This window comes from Bubalus bubalis, chromosome 24, assembly GCF_019923935.1.
Source record: "Bubalus bubalis isolate 160015118507 breed Murrah chromosome 24, NDDB_SH_1, whole genome shotgun sequence".
Lineage (NCBI taxonomy): Eukaryota > Metazoa > Chordata > Mammalia > Artiodactyla > Bovidae > Bubalus > Bubalus bubalis.
The window spans coordinates 14587779-14610710 of NC_059180.1; the positions used below are offsets into that span (position 1 = coordinate 14587779).

Below are 22932 nucleotides of genomic sequence, written 5' to 3' on the forward strand. Positions count from 1 at the left end.
TGTGTGAATCACCAGTTTGGAGGGAGCCTGCGGACGTGAACTGTCAGTATCCGAGGTTTCCGTTGTTTTAGGGTAGGACCTTACTGCCTAGCTCCAGACAGCTCTGCCCAAAGGTAAACGTTTGTGGGCAATGACTCCTTATTTACAGTAGTCAACATAAAACTAGCTGGGCATGTGATACCAAGAAGAAAGTAAGAGGACCCCCTCAAAAAGCTGGGGGTGCAGACTCATTTTGTCACTCATGGGTTTCTGCATTTTAGTTGCGAATGTGAGCAGTTTTTGCAGTTCTCTTGGGACTTAAATTCCTACAAGAGCATAAGCCAAGTGTGGATTTAAAAAAAAAGCCCCTAAGGGGCTTTCGTTAATTGCAAAATCAGTACAGAGGTCCCTCTCTTCTCTCACCGACTCTTATCCCAAGTGGGTGGTGACGGTGGGGAGCGCTGGGAAAGGACCGGAGCTGTGCCATTCCTCCTCTGCAAAGTGGAGGTGGAGTGGCTCGCGGCTTCGCAAGAAAGCGTCCACCGCCAAATAGTCGAGGTCCGCCGGCGCCGAGCCCCCGGCGGGAGGAGGGGGCGGGCTCAGGGAGTCCCTCCCTCGGGGGCGGGGCCAAGGGCTTCTTCCCAGCCCGGCTCTGCAAAGAGGAGGTCTTGCAGGCTCCAGTTGAGTATAAAACAGATGCAAATCCCGCAAGAAGCCACCGCACTTGTCAGCGGATCTGGTGATTGATAAAGTCCCTGGTGCTCTGCACCGGTCACCTCCCTCAAGCTCCACGACTGAACGTCGGAGCCAACCCTCGGCCCCTTGCAGTCGGAACTTTTACAGCCGCGGGAGACCTGAAGGCGGTGGCAGCGGCCCAGGAAGGAGCAGCAGTGCCGGGGTAAGTCTGGGCAAGTGTTTCTCTCGCCGCCGTGTGCCCAACTTTCTGATTGAGCGGCCCGCCTGTCTTGTACCCGGGGCCTTTATGATTCTGCATTTCTTTCTCTTCATCGGGATAGGTAAATTATGTCATGGGATTTCAAGGCTTTCTTTTCATCCGTTTACTTTTGATGGTTTTCACTTGTTTTATCCTACTGCTGCCTGTTACCAAACAGCATGAATGAATGATGCAATCCCGCATAGGGGAGTCATCAGTACAAGAGTAGGAAAAGTTCCAGAATTTAGAGTTGCAGTGTCTGACTTCGTCAACTTCTTTTTCATCAGAATTCGAGTTTTAAAAATGTACTTATCAGATACATTGTTATACGGCTTCAAGCCGGGAATTAAATAAATAATGCTTCCATTCATCAAACTTAACGTTCTAAGTTTTCCTTATATGTGACCTGCACATGGTGTTTACTCTTGAAATATTTGACTACCGAATTGGAATGAGGATCAGGGAAGAAAAATGAAGTCCAGCATTTGTATATGTTATCTCCACTGCCCGATGTGTTTTCAATGTAATGATCCTAGTCCTGTGGCTTTCATATTGGAAAACAAAGTACTCAGGATGTTTTAAGTTTTCAGATTATCCTTTGCATGTCTAATAACTTTTCTTTTTTGGCCGGTAAACTCGGCATGAGAAATCTTAGTTTTTCCCTGACCAGGGATCAAACTCAAACCACCTGCTTTTGAAGCAAAGAGTCTTAACCACTGAACCACCAGGGAAGTACCCCTTATAACTTATTTTTAAGCTTACATTTTATTGATGTATAATCTAATGCAACAATATGCACCCATTTTAAGTGTACGTTTTGATGAATTTTGACAATGTTGTACGCACTTATATTCACCATCACAATAGAATACTTCCATCTCCCCTAAAAGTTTCCTAGGGTCTCTATAATGATTTTTGTTATTATAGCATTTGTTGGTATTTTCTAGGGTTTCATATAAACAGAATCATACTCTTTTGTGTCTGGCTTCTTCTGGTCAGTATAATATTTTTTTAAATATTTATTCATGTTATGATGGTGGTTGGTTTAGTAACTAAGTCGTGTCTGACTCTTGTGAACCCATGGACTGTGGTCTGCCAGGCTCCTCTGTCCATGGAATTCTCCAGGCAAGAATACTGGGGTGGGTTGCCATTTCCTTCTCTAGGGGATCTTCCTGACCAAGGGATCAAACCTGGGTCTCCTGCATTGCAGGCAGATTTTTTACCAATTGAGCTATTCATGTTATAGTATGCATTGGTAATTTATTCCTTTTTATTGCCGAGTAGTGTTCTGTTTATCCCTTTATCTATCAGTGATGTTTATTCTAGTTTTGGGCTATCATGAATAAAGCTGCTTTGAATGTGTTTTCATTTCTCTCAAATACACCTCCAGGTTTAGGATTGATGACTGACTCTTAGGTAAATAAATGTTTAATTTTGTAAGGAACTGCCAAACTGTTTTCCAAAGTGGTTGTACAATGTTGCATTGTATGGGAGTTCCAGTTGTTCCGTGTCCTCACCAATACATGATATTGTCGATCTTTTTAAAGTTATTCTTTTGAGCTTATTTGCACATCTTTTTTGAAATGCCTTTTAGGATCTCTTTTTGCTCATATTTTAATGGGTTGTGTGTTTTATTGAGTTGTAAAAGTTCTATATTCTAGATAAAAGTCCTCTCAAATATGTGGATTGTGAATATTTTCTCCCATTCTGTGACTTACCTTTTTTTCCCGTTCCTAAATGGTGTCTTTTGAAAAGCAGTTTTTAATTTTGATGAAGTCCAATCTATCATTTTTTCCTTTTATTATTCATGCTATGTGGGTTTTATTTAAGAAAAGTTTTACCAATTATGGTTGTTCTATTAGGTAGCTATCCCTGCATAACAAATAATCCCCAAACTAGGCAGTTTTAAAAGACAAACATTTATTTTCTTACAGTTTCTGTGGGTCAGAAGTTTGGGAACAGCTTCCCTGGGTGGTTCTTAATAGGGTCTCTTAAGGGGTTCCCTGGTGAATCCGAGGGTAAAGCGTCTGCCTGCAATGCAAGAGAGCTGGGTTTGATCCCTGGGTCAGGAAGATCTCCTGGAGAAGTAAATGGCACGCCATTCCAGTACTCTTGACTGGAAAATCCCATGGACAGAGAAGCCTGATAGACTACAGTCCATGGGATCGCAAAGAGTCGGACACGACTGAGTGACTTCACTAAGGGGTTGCAGTTGGCCAAGGTCAACTTATCTGAACACGTCAGTGGAGGAAGATCTGCTTCCTAGCGCGCTCATCTGGTTGTTGACGGGAATCAGTTCCTTGAGGGTTGTTGGACTGAGGTCTTCAGTTTCTCCCTGGCTGTTTGCTGCCAGTTCTGCCAAATGCACCTCTCTTAGGGCAGCTACCAACATGGCAGCCGCCTTCCTGTAGAGCAAGGAGTAGGGGTGGGGCAAGAATGGAAGCCACATTCTTTTTTTAAAGTGACAACAGGCGCACACACTCTTTATTTTTTGGCCATGCTGCCTGGCTTGCAGGGTCTTAGTTCCTTGACCAGGAATTGAACCCAGGCCCTGGCAGTGAGAGCACTGAGTCCTAACCACTGGACCACCAGGGAATCTCCCTAGATAAACTCACTTTAAAAAACACACTTTTTGTGTGTGATTAGAAATAATTATGGATTCACAGCGGGCTGCAAAGAAATATACAGGGAAATCTCATGCACTTCTCCTTCTTTCATGTCCCTTCCCCTGAGGCCAACATCTCAAGGAACTGACTCTGGCACAATCCATAGAGCTTGTTCAGATCTCACAGTTATACACACTCATTTGTGTCAGTGTAATTTTGCAAGTGATATCCTATCACCTCTGCCTCATTCTGTTCACTGGAAGAGAGTCACTAAACCCAGCTCACTCTCAAGGGCAGGGGGTTAGAGATGGGTTGGAATAGGAAGTTGGTTCATTAGGTGTTGTTTGTTTGTTTTGGTTTTTTGGCCAAGTTGTGCGGCTTGCGGAATCTTAGTTCCCCAACCAGGGGTCAGAAGCACAGAGTCCTAACCACTGGACCTCCAGGGAATTCCTGCTAGGGGCTGTTTTAGAGGCTGCCTACCACAGGAGTGCAATTTTCTTCCTACATTTTAGAAGTCTTATAGTTTTAGCTTTTTTGTTTAGGTCTTGATTCATTTGGAGTTGATTTTTGGCATTGGACTACAAGTTTTATTATTATTATTACATAATTTGTCATTGGACTACAGGTTAGGGAAGGATGTCCATTTCAGTATTTCTATATATAATTAAAACTACCAGGTAGGATTTCAGTATAATGACTATCAGAGTCTTGTCATTTTCATATTGGTGAAACAAAATAGAAAGAACATTTTAAGCTTTCACATGATTTAATACATGCCCAATTGAAAAAAAAAAAGGTAAGTAGCAATGTAAAAATTCTAAATTAGAAGAGAAAAAGAGCCTGCCTTTATAATTAAAAGAATTTCTGCTTTAGATGTAAATGGATCAAAGGAGAAATAATAATCTATATTAAAGAAGCAAGTTAGGGCCTTCTCTGGTGGTCCAGTGGTAAAGATTCCTCCTGCCAATGTAGGGGACACAGGTTCAATCCTGGGTCTGGGAAGATCCCATATGCCTCCAGGCAAATACCAATGTGCCACAAGTACTGAGCCCGGGCTCTGGAGCCCCTGAGCCTCAACTACTGAAGCCTGTACACCTAGAGTCCGCTCTCTGCAACAAGAGAATCCACCTCAATGAGAAGCCTGAGCACCTGAACAAAGAGTAGCTCCCAATGGCTGCAACTAGAGAAAGTCCAGGCACAGCAAGAAAAACCCAGCAGAGCCAAAATAAAATAAAATATATACACACATAAAAAAATAATTCATGCTTGAAAAGAAACAAATAAAAAAGAAGAAAATTGGAAATAGTACCATTCTTGTGCTGCCATTCCGGGCAGTGGGTTGTCTCTTAAGAGGAGCAGCTTCCAGGGAGGGCCAATAGGATGCCCCTCTCCGGGCCTGCAGGGGAGTGGGATTCAGAACACCTGCAGAAGCTTGGCAGTGTGGGGAAGACATGCTAGGCTTGTGTGCTCAGGTATGAGGCTTTGAGAACGGCTTGTTCTCTTCCTCCTTCTCGGGAGTATTATCCTATATGACTCTGGTGAGAGAAAGGGTACACCAAGCCCTTTCTGAGTGCAGTGAGGACTGTATTTGAACCTCCCAGAAGATTTCTTTCCATTCTGTCGTCTGTCCTTGGTCAAGCCCTACTTTGCTCTTTCTTGCTGCTTGTTCTTAACTGCTTTTTGTCTCTTTGTTTCTTCTGAGATTTAGCACCTTCGTCCACTTGTTTTTACAGTTTAAATGATGAGGATAATAATTGGAAGTTGTTGGCTTTGTTCCCTTCTTACGAGGCAGCAGGATTCCTCTCTGACTATTCTTGGAATGTTGCTGACTTTCCTCGCTTTGAAGACAGCAGGGACCATTTTGTACAGTCTGTAATGTTCCTACATTGGCTTCTCTGTATTTGTATTTTGTTTTCCCCCAAGATCCTCTTTCCCTTTTTCTCTCCTTTCCCTTGCCTCTGAGCCATGCCAATCAGGTGTAGGTGATTTTCTATCAGACTCGAAGCTTTTTCTGGTTTAGAGCCACAGAAAAGGGCATGTTTCCTCTTCTGTGGAGCTTGAAGGAGGCAGATGTGAAGTATTTCCCAGAGAAAGTAGCCTTAGGAGACTTGGCAGCCGACCTTTCTTTGTTCCAGTCCTACAGAGGGAGGATAGTGAAGCTAGACGGTCTCTTTCTTCTCCTGTGTCTGGACCTTGATGTTGATTTCCCCGTTCTTTCTAGGTTCTTACTCTTGTAGAACTCACGAGATCTCTCTTAAAGAAATATGTAGTCAGAACTTTATGCTGTGTTTCTTTATCCCCCGCCCCCCCACCCCCCCAGGAAAGAAGTGGGAAGAGAAGACCGTTGTCTCCTGGGAATCCAGCACTGAAGACGCGTGAGTCCGCTTTGTCTGCTGTTGTCGTCGTTGTCAGTGTTATATGTTTATCAGTTTACTCTTCACCTGCGTAAAAAGAGTTGTCTGCTGTAAAGTGGTACACATACAATCTCGGTTTCCCTGAGGAAGATCTGTTTTGTTTTGTTTTAAATCATAAAATGTACTATAAATGCATTGGCAGGAACCCCCGTCCTAGTTAGAGGAAGGCTCTTTGACTCTCCTCTGATCCAGAAGCCTCTCAGACTCCATTCGGCCTTGTTTCACTGCTTGGAGGGCCCCAAACAGCCTCACCACCAGGACCAAAGCCACCCTAGATGATGCCCATCTGAGTCCAGGAAGCTTTGCTCTGTTGGCTTCCTCAACCTCTGTACCAGCTTATATTTGTCCTTACATAGGTGAAGGTAAGAGGTCAATCCCAGCAAAAGCGGAAGTTGGTGAAGGTGATCTTAGATGTCTCTTGTGAGACACTTAGATGAGAAGCTGGAAGAGAGTTTGTTGGGATGAGAAAGTTTTTTCCCTCTTATCTAACATCAGAATTCCTAAGGTTGGCCTTGAAGGAAAGCTTGGTTTTGTACTTTTGGAACTGGGATTAGGTGACAAGGGGTTGTCAGCTGTGGCTTCTTTACCAGTTGGCCCTCTGCTTCCCCAAGGTGGACCTGCTTGGGGTCAGGTGGGCAGGAGTCCTGTCCTGAGCCCCAGAAGGCAGTGGTCTAGGGGTTGGGACCAGGCTTGGCAACTGCCATTTAAACACAGACCTTTTCCACCAGGATTTCTTCCATCCCTGTCCTGTCCCCCTTCCCTGCTAGTCTGGATGTGAGGGCTCCAGAGTCCACTCTCCAGCAACAGTTTTTCTAATGTACACAATTCACTTTGAAGCAACTGAATTTCCTCAGCAGATTTCCCTTCCCACCCCTGGAACTATGAGGATTTTGAATTTGTACGAATCATGAGTCACTCCTGGTGGAGACAATGAAAAAAGAGGGAATCAGAAGTGAACAGGAAGGCAGAGCATTTTACAGTGGGGGCTGCGAAGTGCTGAAGGAAGCTGAATTTGCTCTGTAGTCTAGGCAGGGGATTGAAACCCATGTAAGCTGAGGAGTGGAGGGCATATCCCCTGGCTCAAGCATTCTGGGGGCAAGGTTAAGGTCATATAATCTAGCTCTGTCTTCTAGGGAGGGCACAGAGGAAACGATTAGCCTTCCAGGTAGCTTCAGTGTAGTGTTTGTGCATGGCTGTTAGCATAACTAGCACCGTCTTGGGTCCTTACAGTTTCTCCTGTCCTTCTGACCCTACCCAGAACTGTATTGTGCAGTGAATCACTTCTCTGTCGTCAAGGGCTTTGCAGTTAATAGACATTGTTTAATAATCATCAGGGCCAGGTAGCTCTACGCTCTGTTAGTCCCCAAACAATGATGAAAACCCTCCCTGACATATTTCCAGCACCCCCAAGACTACTTACCCATTCATCAGTCTTGGCTTAGGAGTGCACGTCCTGTTTCCAAGGACCCTGGTTACATGGATCTGCCTGCCTCATTTGTCGCTCTCAAGATGCCTTCTCAGTTTGTGGGTACTTTTTGTTCCCTCTGTCCTCCAATAGTTTGTCTCAAACATCCTGTCTTGGGACCCACAGTGCAACCTACAGGTGTCAGCAGTTCTGAGTTACAAGTCAGGACTACTGTTCATCCGGATTTGTAGAAATCAGTTCTCACTTCATTAGAGTAAATGTATGTTTCCTTTTGTATTTGAGGCTCATGATCTGGTTGAAGCTATTGCTGGTATCAGTGGTTGGAAAGAGGCTCAAGGCTCTGGCTTTTCAAATGTGAGCAATGATGATTTGTCCAGCCATCCAATGAGACTGAGAGCGTCTTGAAGGTGGTGCCCATTCTGTGGTTCCCAGATCATGTGCTGGGCACAGAGTGGCCCTGTGCACTGGCCTCACTGTCTTTGAAGAATAGTCTGAATTCTTTTTTAAAAAAATATTTGTATTTATTTGACTGTGTTGGTCTTAGTTGCAGCATGTGGGAGCTTCCATTGTGGCGCATGGATTCTCCAGTTCTGGCACGTGGACTTAGTTTCTCCATGGCCTGTAGGATTTTAGTTCCCTGACCAGGGATTGAACCCATGTCCCCTGCACTTCAAGGTGGATTCTCAACCACTGAACTGCCAGGGAAGTCCCAGTCTGAATTCTTGGTGGAAGTCTTTGACATTTCCTGGATCCATGTTATGTTCTTAACAGTGTCTAACTTTACTTAATTCTGCTTAATTTATCCACATCTTTTATGTTGTCTCTGTGCATTTGAGATCCAAATTTCAGTTCTTTGGCCATCGCTTAGGAGCTGTACGACCTTGGGTAAAGCATTTAATTCCTTATACCTCTATTAGTTAATTTGGCAAATGGATGTATCTATATTGTTCCTGTAGAAAGGCACAGGACTAGCCCCAGATAATGGCTTTGAGCTTCCTTCCAACTTCGGAATATATGGTGTTGATTCTGTTTCTCTGTTGTAGTCATCGTTTCTGGTTAAGGATTTTAATTTTAGGGTAATAGCATACTAAATTGGAGTTGTTTAATTGAGAACAGTAATGTACTCGATTCTGTGTTGGGTTCTCATTAACTGCTTAGATTCAGCTCTAATTCCTGAAACATTTCAATTTAACACCTACTGTGCTGGAACAGAAAAGTAATTCAGTCAAGGTCCCTACCCTGAAGGAACTCACGTTCTAGGAGAGGAATGAGGGTAATTAATTAATTCTTGGAGGGGATTATGAAGGAGATAGTATAGGGAAAATAATTAATCTGCACCTTGAAGGATAAATAGGAATTTGCCCCTTAAACATGAGTAATTAGGTGATTTCAGGCAGAATAAACAGCATTTGCAAAGATAAAGAGAACTAAAAAACCATGACATGTTTAAGGAGCAAGAAGTCCTCTGTATCCCTTGAGCATAAAGTGTGTGTATGTGTATGTGAGTGTTTGTGGGGGGAGGAAAGTGGTGGGGAAAAGACTGGTGAAATGGAGGGGATTTGAATCATGAAGGGCATAAATGAATCAAGTAACAGAGACATTATGTTGATTTCTACGCTAATAATGAGAAATGGATAAGCAGGGGCATTCTGAGGTGTGCTGTGATTAACCTAATTTGATCGTCAGTGGCCAAACCTGCATACAGGCAGGTGCCAACAGTATAGTTAATAAATGCAAATGACTATGTTAAAAAGAGCCTTTACCTTTTAAGTATATACACTGAAATATTTTTGTATGAAATGATATGGTTTACTTTGAGATAAGTCAGATTTATCTCAAAGATAGAATTGTGTGGGTGTGAGAATGTGATTTGTAATAAACAGGTATTTGGACCTGTCCTGTTTCTGACACAGAGCTCCTATAACCCTTGGAATTTTCCATGATGAGACAGATAAAGATGTCTCTTGTGTGAATGGGTGACTTTTGGACCTACCTAAGGATGAGGGCTGTTTGCCATGAGAGCCAACCATGTGATGAGAGGGTTGGAACCTTCAGTCCCACTGACATGACCCCGAGAGGGGTTAGAGGCTGAGCTCGGGCACCAGTGACCAATGATTTTGTCAAGTGTGCCTTTGTAATGAGGCCTCCTCAAAACCCGCAAAGGACGGGGTTCTAAGAGCTTCTCGGTAGGTGAACACATGGAGATTTGGGCAGAACGTCAAGCCTGGAGAGGGCATGGAAGCTCCCCTCCCCTTCCACATATCTTTGCCCTGTACATTTCTTTCATTTGCTTTTCCTAAGTTATATCCTTTAATAATAAACCTCGTAAATTTTGTGAGTTGCTCTAATGAATTAATTGAACCCAAGGAGGGGTTGTTGGAACCTCCACTCTATAGCTGGTCAGTCAGAAGCACAGGTGATGATAATCTGGATTTGTGACCGACATCTGGAGAGAGAGAGAGTGTGTGTGTGTCGGGGGTGGAGTGGGGTCAGTCTTGTGGACTAAACCTTTAACCTGTGGAATCTGATGCCCTCTCTGGGTAGATAGTGTCAGAATTGAATCGAAAAGTAGAACACCCTGCTGGTATCCAAGAACTGCTTGGATGTGTGGGAACCCCAACCCCCTTGTTGGAATTGGGGTGCAGAACCTTTTATAGTGGGGTTGTTGATGAAGTAAGATTTGCTATGATTATTGAAACAGGATGATAAATACATGGAGTTCATGTATTCATACTTCCTGTTTTTATATGTATGTGAAATTTGCCACGATAAAAAGTTTTAAAAAATCGTTAGCTGTGGGTATGTAATTCACAATTGTATCATTTTATTTATTCATTCAACCTTCAGAAATTAATTGAGTATCCACTCAGAAAAGGTTCAAAACAATAGGTGTTTTGGAAAATTTTGTATTTTAGTACAAAGAGCTTGCCATCCCGGAGTGAAAGTGATATGCACATAAATCAATATAAGATAAGTTGGAATATTATGAATTCCCTATCTTAAAGCAGGTCTCCATAAAGTACTGTGGAAGTTCTGGGAGAGATGTTTTTCCAGATCAGGGGATCAGGGAAGACTTCATAGTGAAGATGGCATTTGAGCTTTATTCATTTACACACATTACTGAGCCTTGTGCGTGTGCTAAATCACTTCAGTCATATCCGACTCTTTGTGACACTATGGACTGTAGCCTGCCAGGCTCCTCTGTCCATGGGGATTCTCCAGGCAAGAATACTGGAGTGGGTTGCCATGCCCTCCTCCAGGAGATCTTCCTGACCCAGGGATTGAACCTGAGTCTGTTATGTCTCCTGCATTGGCAGGCAAGTTCTTTACCACTAGTGCCATCTGGGAAGCCTTACTGAGCCTTACTATGTGCCAAGTACCGTTCTCAGTCCTAAGGATCCAGCAGTGAACAAAGATGATAAAGATCCTACTCCTGTGAAATTTACATCTTAATGGGAACAGATAAACAACACATAATAGACATGTGTTATCAGGTGTTAGAAGATGAGCGATGTTACAGAAGAAAAGAAGTAGGGCATCATGAGGGAGATCAGCAATGTCAGGGGTAAGGTCAGGGAAGGGGGTTACAGTGATAAACAGCATGGTCAGGTTGACATCTGGGCAAACTGCTTCTGAGGGAACTGGCCAAGCAGGGTTGCCATTCCCCGTGATGAGCATTCCCACCAAGGGCGAAGCTAGAGCAAAGACCCTAAGAGGGGAGCCTTCCTGGTGTATTTGCAGAGCAGCAAGAAGACCAGTGAGGCTGGAGCAGAGTGAACAAGGGTGAGAGGGGTAGGAGATGAGGCCAGAGAAGTAATGGGGAGGGCATGCTGGTGGTGGTGGTGGTGCCAGAGTTGGGGGGCAGATCTTATTGGTAATCATAGGAAGTTGGGCTTTTACTTTTAGTAAAATGAAAAGCCACTGAAGGATTTTGAGCTAAGATTGTGACATGATTTGGCTTATAGCTTACAATGATTCTCTGGCTGTTTTGTTGAGAGCAGATAGTAGGGGTGGGGACATTTTAAGAGGCTGTTGGTACAATCTTGGCTAGAAACATTTGTGACAGGCTGGAACAACAGCAGTGGATGTGGTGAGAAGCGGTCATACTTTGGTTAAATTTTTTTTGGTTAGCTCTTACAGGAAGAACTGGACTTTCCGGGAGGTCCAGAGGTTAAGACTTCACACTTCCACTGTAGTGGGTGTGGGTTTGATCCCTTTTCAGGGAACTGTTGGAGAAGGCAATGGCACCCCACTCCAGTACTCTTGCCTGGAAAATCCTGTGGATGGAGGAGCCTGGTAGGCTGCAGTCCATGGGGTCGCTAAGAGTCGGACACGACTGAGCAACTTCACTTTCACTTTTCACTTTCATGCATTGGAGAAGGAACTGGCAACCCACTCCAGTGTTCTTGCCTGGAGAATCCCAGGGACAGGGGAGCCTGGTGGGCTGCCGTCTCAGAGGTCGCACAGAGTCGGACACGACTGAAGCGACTTAGCAGCAGCAGCAGCGGCAGGGAACTATGATCCCACATGCTGTGGGGCTCGGCCAAAAAAAAAAAAAAAAAATTAAAGGCAGAACAAATAGCATTTCCTGAAAGACTGGATGTGGGATTTCAGGGAAAGAGAAATGTTAAAGGTGACTGAGGAGTGGAGTTGCCATCAAGAGAGAGAAGGAAGGCTGCAAGAATGGCAGGTTTGAGGAGGGGAGGGAACACTGGGAGTTCTGTTTTGGACGTTATGATTTATGTCTGGGATGTTCACTAAACATCTGAGTGGAAGTCAGGTAAGTAGATAGAGTTTAGGGTTTGGGAGAGAAAACTGAGTTGCAGCTGTGTATTGGGAGTTACTGTCATAGAACTGGCATTTAAAGCTATGATCAAGGATAAATTAATTCATCTAAGGAGTGACCAGGTGGCGCTAGTGGTAAAGAATCCCCCTGCCAATGCAGGTGACATAGGAAACTCTGGCTTGATCCCTGGGTGGGGAAGATCCCCTGGAGGAGGAAATGGCAACCCACTCCAGTATTCTTGCCTGGGAATTCCCAGGGACAGAGGAACCTGGTGGGCTACAGTCCGTAGGGTCGCGAAGAGTTGATCATGACTGAAGTGACTTAGCACTTAGCAAGGAGTGTATATAGGTAGAGAAGACCAAGTACGGACCCTGGGCTATTACATTAAGAGAACCAACCAGCAAAGAAGCTTAGCCTCCAAGAGCAGATATGTGAACCTGGGAAGTTGGTCCTCTAACTTGAGTGGTCAGCTTGAAGAAGAACATGATGTTGTGGGTAAAAAATAGATCGTGTTGTGTTGGCCAAAAAGTCGATCGGGTTTTTCCATCATCTCTTATAGAAAACCCAGTAGATAACCAGTAGCAGATGTGTTTTGTATTCATGTTTTTGAAAAATACTTCTCCTCTTCTGTGGAGACTTACTCACATTTAGGTCGATAATGTCAGTGCAGAGTTTTAAATTCTGTTATCTAACTGGATTCATTAATTTACCCTCCTCTGCCTGTTTTTAGTGGGACTCCAATGAAATTGATGTTTCCTGTTTGGAGTACTCTCTTGTAAGGGCTTGAAACAAGGATCAGCAAAATTTCTCTCTAAAGGGCCAGACAGTATGTATCTCAGGTTTTCCAGACCATGTCTCTGACACAGCTACTCAGCTTGTCTGCCGTTTTGGGGAAGTCACTATAGACACGTAAATGATGAACGTGGCTATGTTCCCATAGCATTTTATTTACAGACACTGAATTTTGAATTTTATGTGACTTGCATGTGTCACAAAATACTACTTTTCTACTTTTCCCAACTATTTAAAATGTAAAATTCATTCTTCACAGGCTGTACAAAAACAGGTGGCAGGCTGCATTTGGCCTACTGGCTGTGTTTTGCTGACCCCTGGCTTGAAAGATTTTTTTTTCCCCCATGTTAACTTTGAACTGGATGGTTCTACCCAATGCACTGGTTTGTAATGAGTTACAAAGTGGGTTGGCCAGGCTCCTGTGAGTCACTTGTCAGCCGCTGTTTATGTGATTTGCATGGTCCGTGTACCTTGTACATGACGTGTTAGTTTCTTTGATGGGAGAGTGGCCCCAGATGACCTCTAGGATCTAGTTCACTTCCAAGACTCTAGGCCATTGATTTTCTTTCTTTTTTAAAAAGTAAGTTTATTTATTTGTGGCTGTGCCGGGTCTTTGTTACCGCTTGAGCGTTTCTCTAGTTGTGGTGAGCACGGGCTACTCTCTGTTGTAGTGCATGGTCTTCTCACTGCAGCGGCTTCTCCTGTTGTGGAGCACAGGCTCTAAGGTGCAAGGGCTTCCGTAGTCATGGAGCCTGGGCTTAGCTGCCCCATGGCATGTGGGATCTTCCTGGACCAGGGATTGAACCGGTGTCTCCTGCATTGGCAGGTGGATTTTTTTTTTTTTTTTTTTTTTTTACCACTGAGTCATCAGGGAAGCCCCAGTTTTCTTAAAAAATAAAAAATACTCAGATTTCTTTTGAAACTATCCTCTGCAGCTTCTGCGGCACTGTGGTCTCTCAGTTCCTCCCTGTGACTTCTCCCTCTCATTTTCCTTCACAGATTCCTGCCTTGACTACCCTGTTCCTTTGTGCTCTGTCCTCAGCCTTCTTCTTTTTCTCTTTCTCTACTCTCTCTTCCAGCAGTCTGTGGCTTCAGTTACCATCTCTGCACTGGAAACAGACTCATGTGTATGTTTAGCTCGGACTTCTGAGGTGTAAAGCCTTTCAAGGTTTCCTATTAGCTAAAAGGTTTTTTTTCCCCCCAATATTTACTTATTTGGCTGCACCAAGTCTTAGTTGCAGCATATGAACTCTTAGCTGAGGTATGTGGCATCTAGTTCCCTGACCAGGAATTGAACCTGGGCCCCCTGCATTGGAAGCATGGAGTCTTAGCTCCTGGTCCACCAGGTAAGTCCTTCTGTTAGCTAGAATGTTAAAATCCAAACTCCTTAAGACTTACCTGGTGGTCCAGTGGATTAGAATCCGCCTACCAACGCAGGGGACACGGGTTCGATCTCTGGTCCAGGAAGACCCACAGGCCGTGGGGCGACTAATCCCGTGCACCACAACTGCTGGGCCTGAGCTCTCGAGCCTGTGCTCTGCAACAAGAGAAGCCATGGCAGTGAGAAGTCCACCTACCACAACGAACAGTAGTCCCAGATTGCCGCAACTAAAGAAAGTCTGTGTGAAGCAATGAAAACCCAGAAAAGTCAAAAAAAAAAAAAGCTCCTTAGCCCGCCCATACTAACTGCTCGTGCATTGCCTGCCAGCTGGCTTGGGCCGTTGGGCAGCTCCTAACTCATCAGCCATCATTCTGCTGCCTTGTCTTTGCACATGTTCTTCCCTTTGCCATCACTACCCCGCTCCTTGCTGCTGTTCTCCGTCTGGCTTATTCTCAGGACACAACAAACCGATACCCTTCCCTTTGCAAGCCCATGCAGAAGGCCACTTACTCTGCAATATTCAGCTCAAATGCCAGTACCTCTTGGAAGCCTGTCTCATGGACAAGGTTAACCATTTACTCTGTGTGCTCACAGTGTCTTATGCACATTTCCATTGTAGCACTTGCCTTATTGCTCTAATTGTTAGGTCAAATGTATCTGAATATTGATTGAAAATCAAATACATTCATAAATTGATAACCTTCACTAGACTTCATTCCTGGGAGCAGAATCTGGGTCTCCACTCAACTTTGTAGCCCCAGAGCCTGACATTTAGAAGGTGCTTAATTTGTATTAAAAAAAAGAATGACTTTGATGGGAAATACAATATATTGACATTCGTAGGCAAAATTAGACCTTTTATGATTATATTTTGTCTGATGCTGGGAAGGATCGAAGGCAAAAGGAGAAGAGGGCGACAGAGGATGAGATGGTTGGATGGCATCACCAATTCATTGGACATGAACTTGGGCAAACTCTGGGAGATAGTGAGGGACAGGGAGGCCTGGCGTGTTACAGTCCATGGGGTTGCAAAGAGTCAGACAGGACTTAGCAACTGAACAACAATAACAAATGATTATATTTTATGTCTTTAAATAGATCCATCTTTTTCTGTTGTAGGAGGAAAATTCTTCCAAAGATGGTCTCCCATTCAGAGTTGAGGAATCTTTTCTGTTCAGCTGATGCAGTGTGCTTTGATGTCGATAGCACCGTCATCCAAGAAGAAGGAATTGATGAGCTGGCCAAATTCTGTGGGGTTGAGGATGCCGTGTCAGAAATGTAGGAACAGTATTTATTCACCTTATGAAATGATAGAGGATTGCAAAAGAAGAGTGACTTTTGAATGACCTACAGGACCAGAGCCACAATTCCCTGATTTTAGTCCCTTCCTATGAAATATGGGCACTGGGTTATTTTCTTCCATCACTTAGAGCTGAATTTATTGGTGTAGTATATCATCCAACCATCCATTTATATAAATATATATATATATATGTATATGGGCTTATATAAATCTATGTGTGTATGTGTATGGGCTTCCCTGGTAGCTCAGCTTGTAAAGAATCCACCTGCAATGCAGGAGACCTGGTTCAATTCCTGGGTTGGGAAGATCTCCTATTGAAAGGATAGGCTACCTACTCCATTATTCATGGGCTTCCCTGGTGGCTCGGATGGTAAGGAATCTGCTTGCAATGTGGGAGACCTGGGTTCAATCCCTGGGTTGGGAAGATTCCTTGAAGGAAGGCATGGCAACCCACTCCAGTATTCTTGCCTGAAGAATCCCCATGGACAGAGGAGCCTGGTGGGCTGCAGTCCATGGAGTCACAAAGTTGGACATGACTGAGCAACTAAGCATAGCGTATATATGTGTATGTATGTATATTTGGCCATACTACATGCTTTCAGGACCTCAGTTCCCTCCAACCAGGGATCAAACTTGTCTCCCTGCAGTGGAAGCATGGCATCCTAACCACTGGACTTCCCATTTATACACATATTTTTGCCAAAAAAGTGTATATATAACACTAATATATACACTTTGACAAATAAATATGGATGACATACCCTTAGCTTGACCAGGGGATTGATGACCACAAATAACCAAAAAAGATAACCTACCAGATCTCCAGGGGTCCAGTGCTTGGTGTCATGGTTGAAAGTATAGCCTTAGAGCTTTGCTAGAAAGCTAGTTTTGGTTCAGTGTCTCCACGCATGCCCAGGTAAGAGTTCCTTCCTCCCTTCTGCTCTCCCCTGTGCCACCCACACTCACCAGGTCCTAGACTGTTTCATGTTCAGCTTCATCTGATGCAAGCATGCCTGGCCTAGTAAACCAAGGTGTACAATTTGGTTTATGATAGCAGCATCAGAGCTGCTCCAAAATATATATAAATCAACAGTGGTAAATACTGTAGATTTATATATATATGCAAAAATATATGCACACTATTCTTATGTCATCTATGACATTTTTTTATCTGAATACTTTAAAAATTATTTGTTTGCTGTGCTGGGCATGGGCTTCTGATTACAGTGATTTCTCTGGTTGTGGAGCACAGGCTCTCGGGCAGGCTTCAGCAGTTGCAGCTCCTGAGCTCCAGAGCACCAACTCAATAGTTGTGGCTTACGGGCTTAGTTGCTCCACAGCATGTGGTATCTTCCTGGACCAGGGATCAAACTGGTATCTTTCGCATTGGCAGGCGGATTCTTTACCACTGAGCCACCAGGGAAGCCGCTGTATACTTTTCTTTGATGTGATTGTTTTTAACATGCTAAATTATATGTATGTGTGTGTGTATAAAGAGTACTGGCCTTTAGTCTCTGTCTTGGTTTACAAGTGCTCACGGCTTCTAAGGAAGGTACCTGTGGATAGAACATGCATTTTTCTCAGCTCACTGGATGGTGTATTTGTGGATGCAGAATATTAATGTGATTCTCAAGCAAACCCTCCATAGTTTTTCCCTGGCCCCACTCACTCCCATGGCAACGTAGCACGTCTGTTGTATGGTGGGGCACCGTCCTTGTGGATGGACCTTGAGAGGAGCTGGGGAGGGTGGGCATGTAAACTTTGATGACAGCTGACTTGGCTGGCTTGATTGTTGGGTCTTCCTCCTTCTAGGACACGGCAAGCCATGGGCGGGGCAGTGCCTTTCAAGGCTGCCCTCACACAGCGCTTAGCTCTGATCCAGCCCTCCAGGGAACAGGTGCAGAGGCTCCTAGCAGAGCACCCCCCGCACCTGACCCCCGGCATAAGGTAAGGGATGCCCAGTCTGGGCACACTGCCTCTCTCTCAGCACCTGCATTTGGGGGCATGTCCTTCATTACTGTAGAGCTTCCGTGTGGTTCTTTCGGTCCTTGTGACTGGTCTTGTCTGGCTGGTTGGTCCTGCCCATGTCTGCCTTCCCTCTCTCCCAACAGAGAGCCAAGATCCCCTCTTCGTCTTGTGTTTCTAGGTCCATGGGCAGAACAGAGTTGTGGAATGGTTTCCTAAAGCAGTCAAGCCCCACCCACTAATTTCTAAGTGCATTTAGAAAAACATATATGGAACATTAATTCACTAGGCGATATAACTTGTCTGATGTACCTTGGACAGATGCATTAGGAGAAATAAATATTTGAGTTTCCTTTTCACGTTTCCTGTTTTCACTTTTGTATTGATCAGCATTTGGTATTTGCAGTTTCCTTTTTTTTTTTTTTTTACAGGGAGCTAGTAAGTCGCCTACAAGAACGAAATGTTCAGGTTTTCCTGATATCTGGTGGCTTTAGGAGCATTGTGGAGCATGTTGCTTCAAAGCTCAACATTCCATCAACCAATGTATTTGCCAACAGGCTAAAGTTCTACTTTAATGGTAAGACTTTCATGGTCACATTTTCCCCTCTAATCAGTTTTGTATTTAATGTCTGTTGGAATGCAGCTTCAGCAAGGTGGTGTCAGAGTTAAATGCTGAGATAGAGGGTTCTCTTTACTGATATCTTTCACACCTTGGTATCCTTTACTCTGCAAGATACACTTAGGGCATCATCTCTCCTACCTTCAGTATCCATAAAATCATCTGTCTGTGTATACATGTCTGCATTTTAGTAAATAATGTCATGTAACCCATATGACTTATTTTGTCAGTCAGTATATTTCAGTTTTATGAAAGCTCTCATGTATTAGAGCCAACTTGGCTCGTGTGTTTGACTCAGGAAGGAGAGTTAATCTGGGAGCACGTCACTGCACTGTAGCTGCCTGTGGAGGCGCTTCCTGGCCCCTCTCGGGACCGTCACAGAGCCGCAGCTGTGATCTTCTCGTCATCTTCAGATGTCTCCAGTTATGTCAGGGCGTGGCTGGCATTCTTAAAACCAAATGGCATTAATTAAAAACATTTAAATGTGTTACTAGAACACTTTTGAAGAGTTTTTAAGATAGAAATCATTAAAAAAAGAGTATAAGTGTAGTAATTACTGTAAGATGGAAATAATCCATCAAATGTAAATTAGAATCTCCTCTTAGAAGAAATTATATAATAACATGTTTTAAATTAATATATAACTGTTTCATGGTGTTCTGCCATTTCAATAAGTTTTGAGACTTGCTATACTGGAAGCTTAGAAGATAAACCCAATTAACTGCAAGATGTTTATCACCTAAAGGAATAACCTTGACAAGAAGTTTGTAATTTAAAGGCATAGCTTGTTCATTCTGAGAAATAAATGTGAAAGTCCAGGCTGTGTGGAAGGCCATTTTTAGCTTTGCCAGTGGTATGTAAATGAGGATATCATCTATGCAAAAAAGTGGCCCTACTGATCTAATTCTGTGGATCTGTTTTATAGGTGAATATGCAGGTTTTGATGAGACACAGCCAACAGCTGAATCTGGTGGAAAAGGAAAAGTTATTAAATTGTTAAAGGAAAAATTTCATTTTAAGAAGATCGTCATGGTTGGAGATGGAGCCACAGACATGGAAGCCTGTCCTCCTGCTGTATGTATTAAGCATACTCATTTTTATGCAGCTTGTGAGAGTGAAACAAAAACCTGTATCACCATAAAACAAAAAAACAAAATAAATAAAACACGTTCAATCTCAATATATTAATTGACTTTTTGCAAACCCAAGGAAGGTTGCAAATAAGGAACTTAAACCCCATTTAAAACTTCCAAAGACCCCTTGTCCCTGCAGTATGGCTGCTGCCTCTTAGCCCAAGTATGTGCTCAATGAGGTTTGGCTTCATTTCCACAATTAATGCAGCTCTTATACTACAACCAGAATTTGTGTTTTATATTTGATAAACTATTTCCTCATACATTATCTTATTTAATCTTCATAACAGCCCTGTGAAGTAAAAAGTATCATCTTTTCCTTTTTACTGATGGGGTAACTGAGGGTCATGGAGATTCAATACCATGGCCATATTAAAGCATTTTATTCTTCTTCTGCATTTCCATTGCTTTCTGAGACTAGCAGGAAATAAGTGCTCTATGTATGTGTGTGTGTGTGTGTGTGCACGTGTGCTCAGTCACTCAGCTGTGTCCGACTCTTTGGGACCCCATGGACTGTAGCCAATACCTTAAATATCACATGTCCATTTCACATAGGACTGTGACTCTAACATTTCGTTCTACCTTAAAAAAACTGAACCAAAAATATAGTGGTGAACATTTCACTACCTAGTTTCCTCAGATCTAAAAATAACATCTGTCTGTCAATGATTAATTAAAAGTGGTTAAAGAATTTTTGGGGATCCTTTTAACATTACTTGAGTCAGTTTGAAATAATGCGTTCTTAAATGATTTACAGCCAATGTCAGGGTCAACTAAGTACTGAAAGCCAGGCCAGTGGATATCAGAGTACAAGGCGTAAAATGCAGGGTTCTCTCAGGGGGCCCTGAATCCCGGTATCCAAGAAGGACAGAATTACAAAGTGCAGAAGATCCTATCGGTCAGAAGGTGACACAGCCTGACTGAACCAAGGGAAGGTGGTGTGTGTGCAGGTCTGTAGCCCTGGAAGGTGGTCCGAGGAATCTGCGCCCTAATCTGCGCCCAAAGGTTGGGTTGTGGCATCAGGGACCGGTTTCGTGGAAGGCAATTTTTCCACGGACCGGGGGTGGAGGGGTGGAGGATGGTTTCTGGATGATTCAAGGGCTTTGCATTTATTAATTGCCGCCACTGACCTGACAGAAAGTGGAGCTCAGGAGGAGTGCGAGCCATGCGGAGCAGTTTGTAAATACAGATGAAGCTTCTCTCACTCTCCTGCTGCTCACCTTCTCCTGTGTGCAGTACCAAGTGCGTGGCCCGGGAGTGGGAGCCGTGCCCTAAAGGGCAGTTAGCAGTCGCCATGTGGGAGCCAGGCAGAACTTGGCGGGGAGGGCTTCTGGGGGAAGGGAAGCAGCAGAGCACAGTCCTGATGGACCAGCGCAGTCTCAGGCTGGCCAGTGGGCAGGGAGGTGTGGGAGTGGCTTTCTCTTCAGCAAGAGAAGACCCCACGCACTAGGCTGTCTGGTGTTACCTTTGGGTCATGGGAAGTCCTGGAAGCCTCTGGACCAAGAAGGAACAAGTCAGGGTGTTAGGACAGTGGAACTGGTGCTGGCCTGCAGAGGGCTGCCGCAGAGGCAGGAGTTCAAGAGGCTCGATTTATCTAAATGTAAGAATCTACTTATTTTTCCCCCATTGTATGGTATGAAAATAAAAATGAAGAGAAAGGGCAAGTAAGACAAATCTGTACTTCTAAATCAATGTATATTGTGTCTGTGTCCTGGCAGAAAAAAGAGAAAATACCACTTAAAAAGACCACTGACTATGGGATTTCCCTTGGAGAAGGGTATGGCAGCCCACTCCAGATTCTTGCCTGGGAAATCTCGTGGACAGATTGCATCAGCCCTGGTAGGCTACAGTCCATGGGGTTGCAAAAGATTCAGACACAACTAGTGACTAACAACAATGAGGCTTCCCTGGTGGTCCAGTGGTTAAGACTCCACTTTCCAGTGCAGGGGTATATGGGTGTGATCCCTGGTCGGGGAACTAAGATTCCACATGCTGTGAAGGTGCAGCCACAAAAAATTTCAAAAGATCATTGACTAAGAGAAGGTATCACTGAGAAGAAGTGAATGAAACAATGCACCTTTAAATCATTCTACCAGTGAAAAATAGAGTGCTGCTAACATACTCCGGGGTTGTCATCTCCTTCAGCCCAGGATAACAGGCCTCCCTGCGGGCAGCGGGGTGGGTCCCTCAGGTTCACACAGGACACCAGCTGGGAGATATTCTGCCATGGTCCTGATTCCATGCCTCGGGCATTTCCCCAGCCCCACAGGCCTCTCTTCAATCTTCTTTCTTTGAAATTGACCTGGATGTGATTGCCACCCAGTTTAGGACTCAGATGTTTGCCACCTGGTGTGGTTTTATTTACTTGTTTTTTAATATTTATTTGGCTGTGCTGAGGCTCCATTGTGGTACTTGGGATTTTTAGTTGCAGCAAGTGGGATCTAGTTCTCTGACCAGGGATTGAACGCAGGCCCCCCTGCATTGGGAGCATGGAGTCTTAGCCATTGGACTACCAGGGAAGTCCCTATTTAAAAAAATATATACATATATTTATTTGGCTGTGCAGGGTCTTAGATGTGGTGTGCGGGATCTAGTTCCCTGACCAGGAATTGAATCTGGGCCCCCTGCATTGGAAGCAAGAAGTCTTAACCACTGGGCCACCGAGGGAAGTCCCGGGTTTTATTTTTGTAAGCAGTTGTCTTGATTTTCCGAGGACCTCAGTTCTTCTGAAGCCCACAGTGTCCAGCTGAGTGCTTCTGCTGCAGTGGTGGTCAGGCTCATTTATTTGCGAGGCGGGAGGAGGGGAGGAGATGAGCAGGCTCACAGGGAGCTGGGGAGGGGGGCATCCCAGGTGATGCCAGGCTCACTTGTCTTTGTTCAGAGTTTCTTCTTTTCAGTAATACTTATTTCCCTAGGCTGCTGCTGTCTCTCTTTCTCTCTCTCCTTATAAACTATTTCCCTTTCTTTCTCTTCATAGGATGCTTTCATTGGATTCGGAGGAAATGTGATCAGGCAGCAAGTAAAGGATAACGCAGAATGGTACATCACTGATTTTGTAGAGCTTCTGGGAGCACTGGAAGAATAAGATCCATTTTTATAAAGTTCATAACTTCAGGTTAATTTTTAAAAGTTATGCAGTTTGATACTGTTTGCTTCCAATTGCTGATTACAACCCAATATATGAATTTGGTATTGATTATCTGTACCTCCAAGTGAACGATAGTTAGGGCTCATAACATTGTGGTTTGTTTTTTTAAACTGTAGTTCCAGTATTATTATGACCATTTAATTGCCTGGAGAGTTTTATAATCTGAATTCTTTATCAATCTATCAATTCTTTATCAATCAATCAATTCTAGCTATGTTTGATTTGAAGCCTTTGGAAGGTGGATGGTAAATTAAACACCTTCACTATTGGGAATGTGGATTAGGCAGCTTTAAATGAAATTGGTTTTCCCTTTATATATAAATAAAAGTTTATCCACATATCAAAACAAATTTGTAGGTTTTTTTTTTTTTTTGAGTCACACCACTCAGCTTGTGGGATCTCAGTTCCCTGACCAGGGATTGAACCGAGGCCCTTGGCAGTGAAAG

The 22932-nt window shown here is 43.9% G+C and overlaps 1 protein-coding gene across 5 annotated transcripts; it reads left to right on the forward strand.

The window, feature by feature from the left end:
* The first annotated feature begins 600 nt into the window (after positions 1-600).
* Positions 601-22832, forward strand: PSPH (phosphoserine phosphatase). Of its 5 annotated transcripts, none has more exons than XM_044935658.2 (7): positions 601-877; positions 5840-5892; positions 15438-15596; positions 17434-17568; positions 18018-18163; positions 19131-19279; positions 22316-22832. In XM_044935658.2, exons 3-7 carry the CDS (start codon positions 15457-15459, stop codon positions 22421-22423), a joined length of 678 nt encoding a protein of 225 aa, XP_044791593.1. In that variant the 5' UTR covers positions 601-877; positions 5840-5892; positions 15438-15456; the 3' UTR covers positions 22424-22832. The 5 variants fall into 5 exon arrangements, with proteins under 5 accessions (XP_044791593.1, XP_006070417.1, XP_044791595.1 ...); XM_044935660.2 differs by lacking the exon at positions 601-877 and adding an exon at positions 4914-4991 and having other exon boundaries at positions 5840-5894; XM_044935657.2 differs by lacking the exon at positions 601-877 and adding an exon at positions 5502-5740 and having other exon boundaries at positions 5840-5894.
* The last annotated feature ends 100 nt before the right edge of the window (positions 22833-22932 follow it).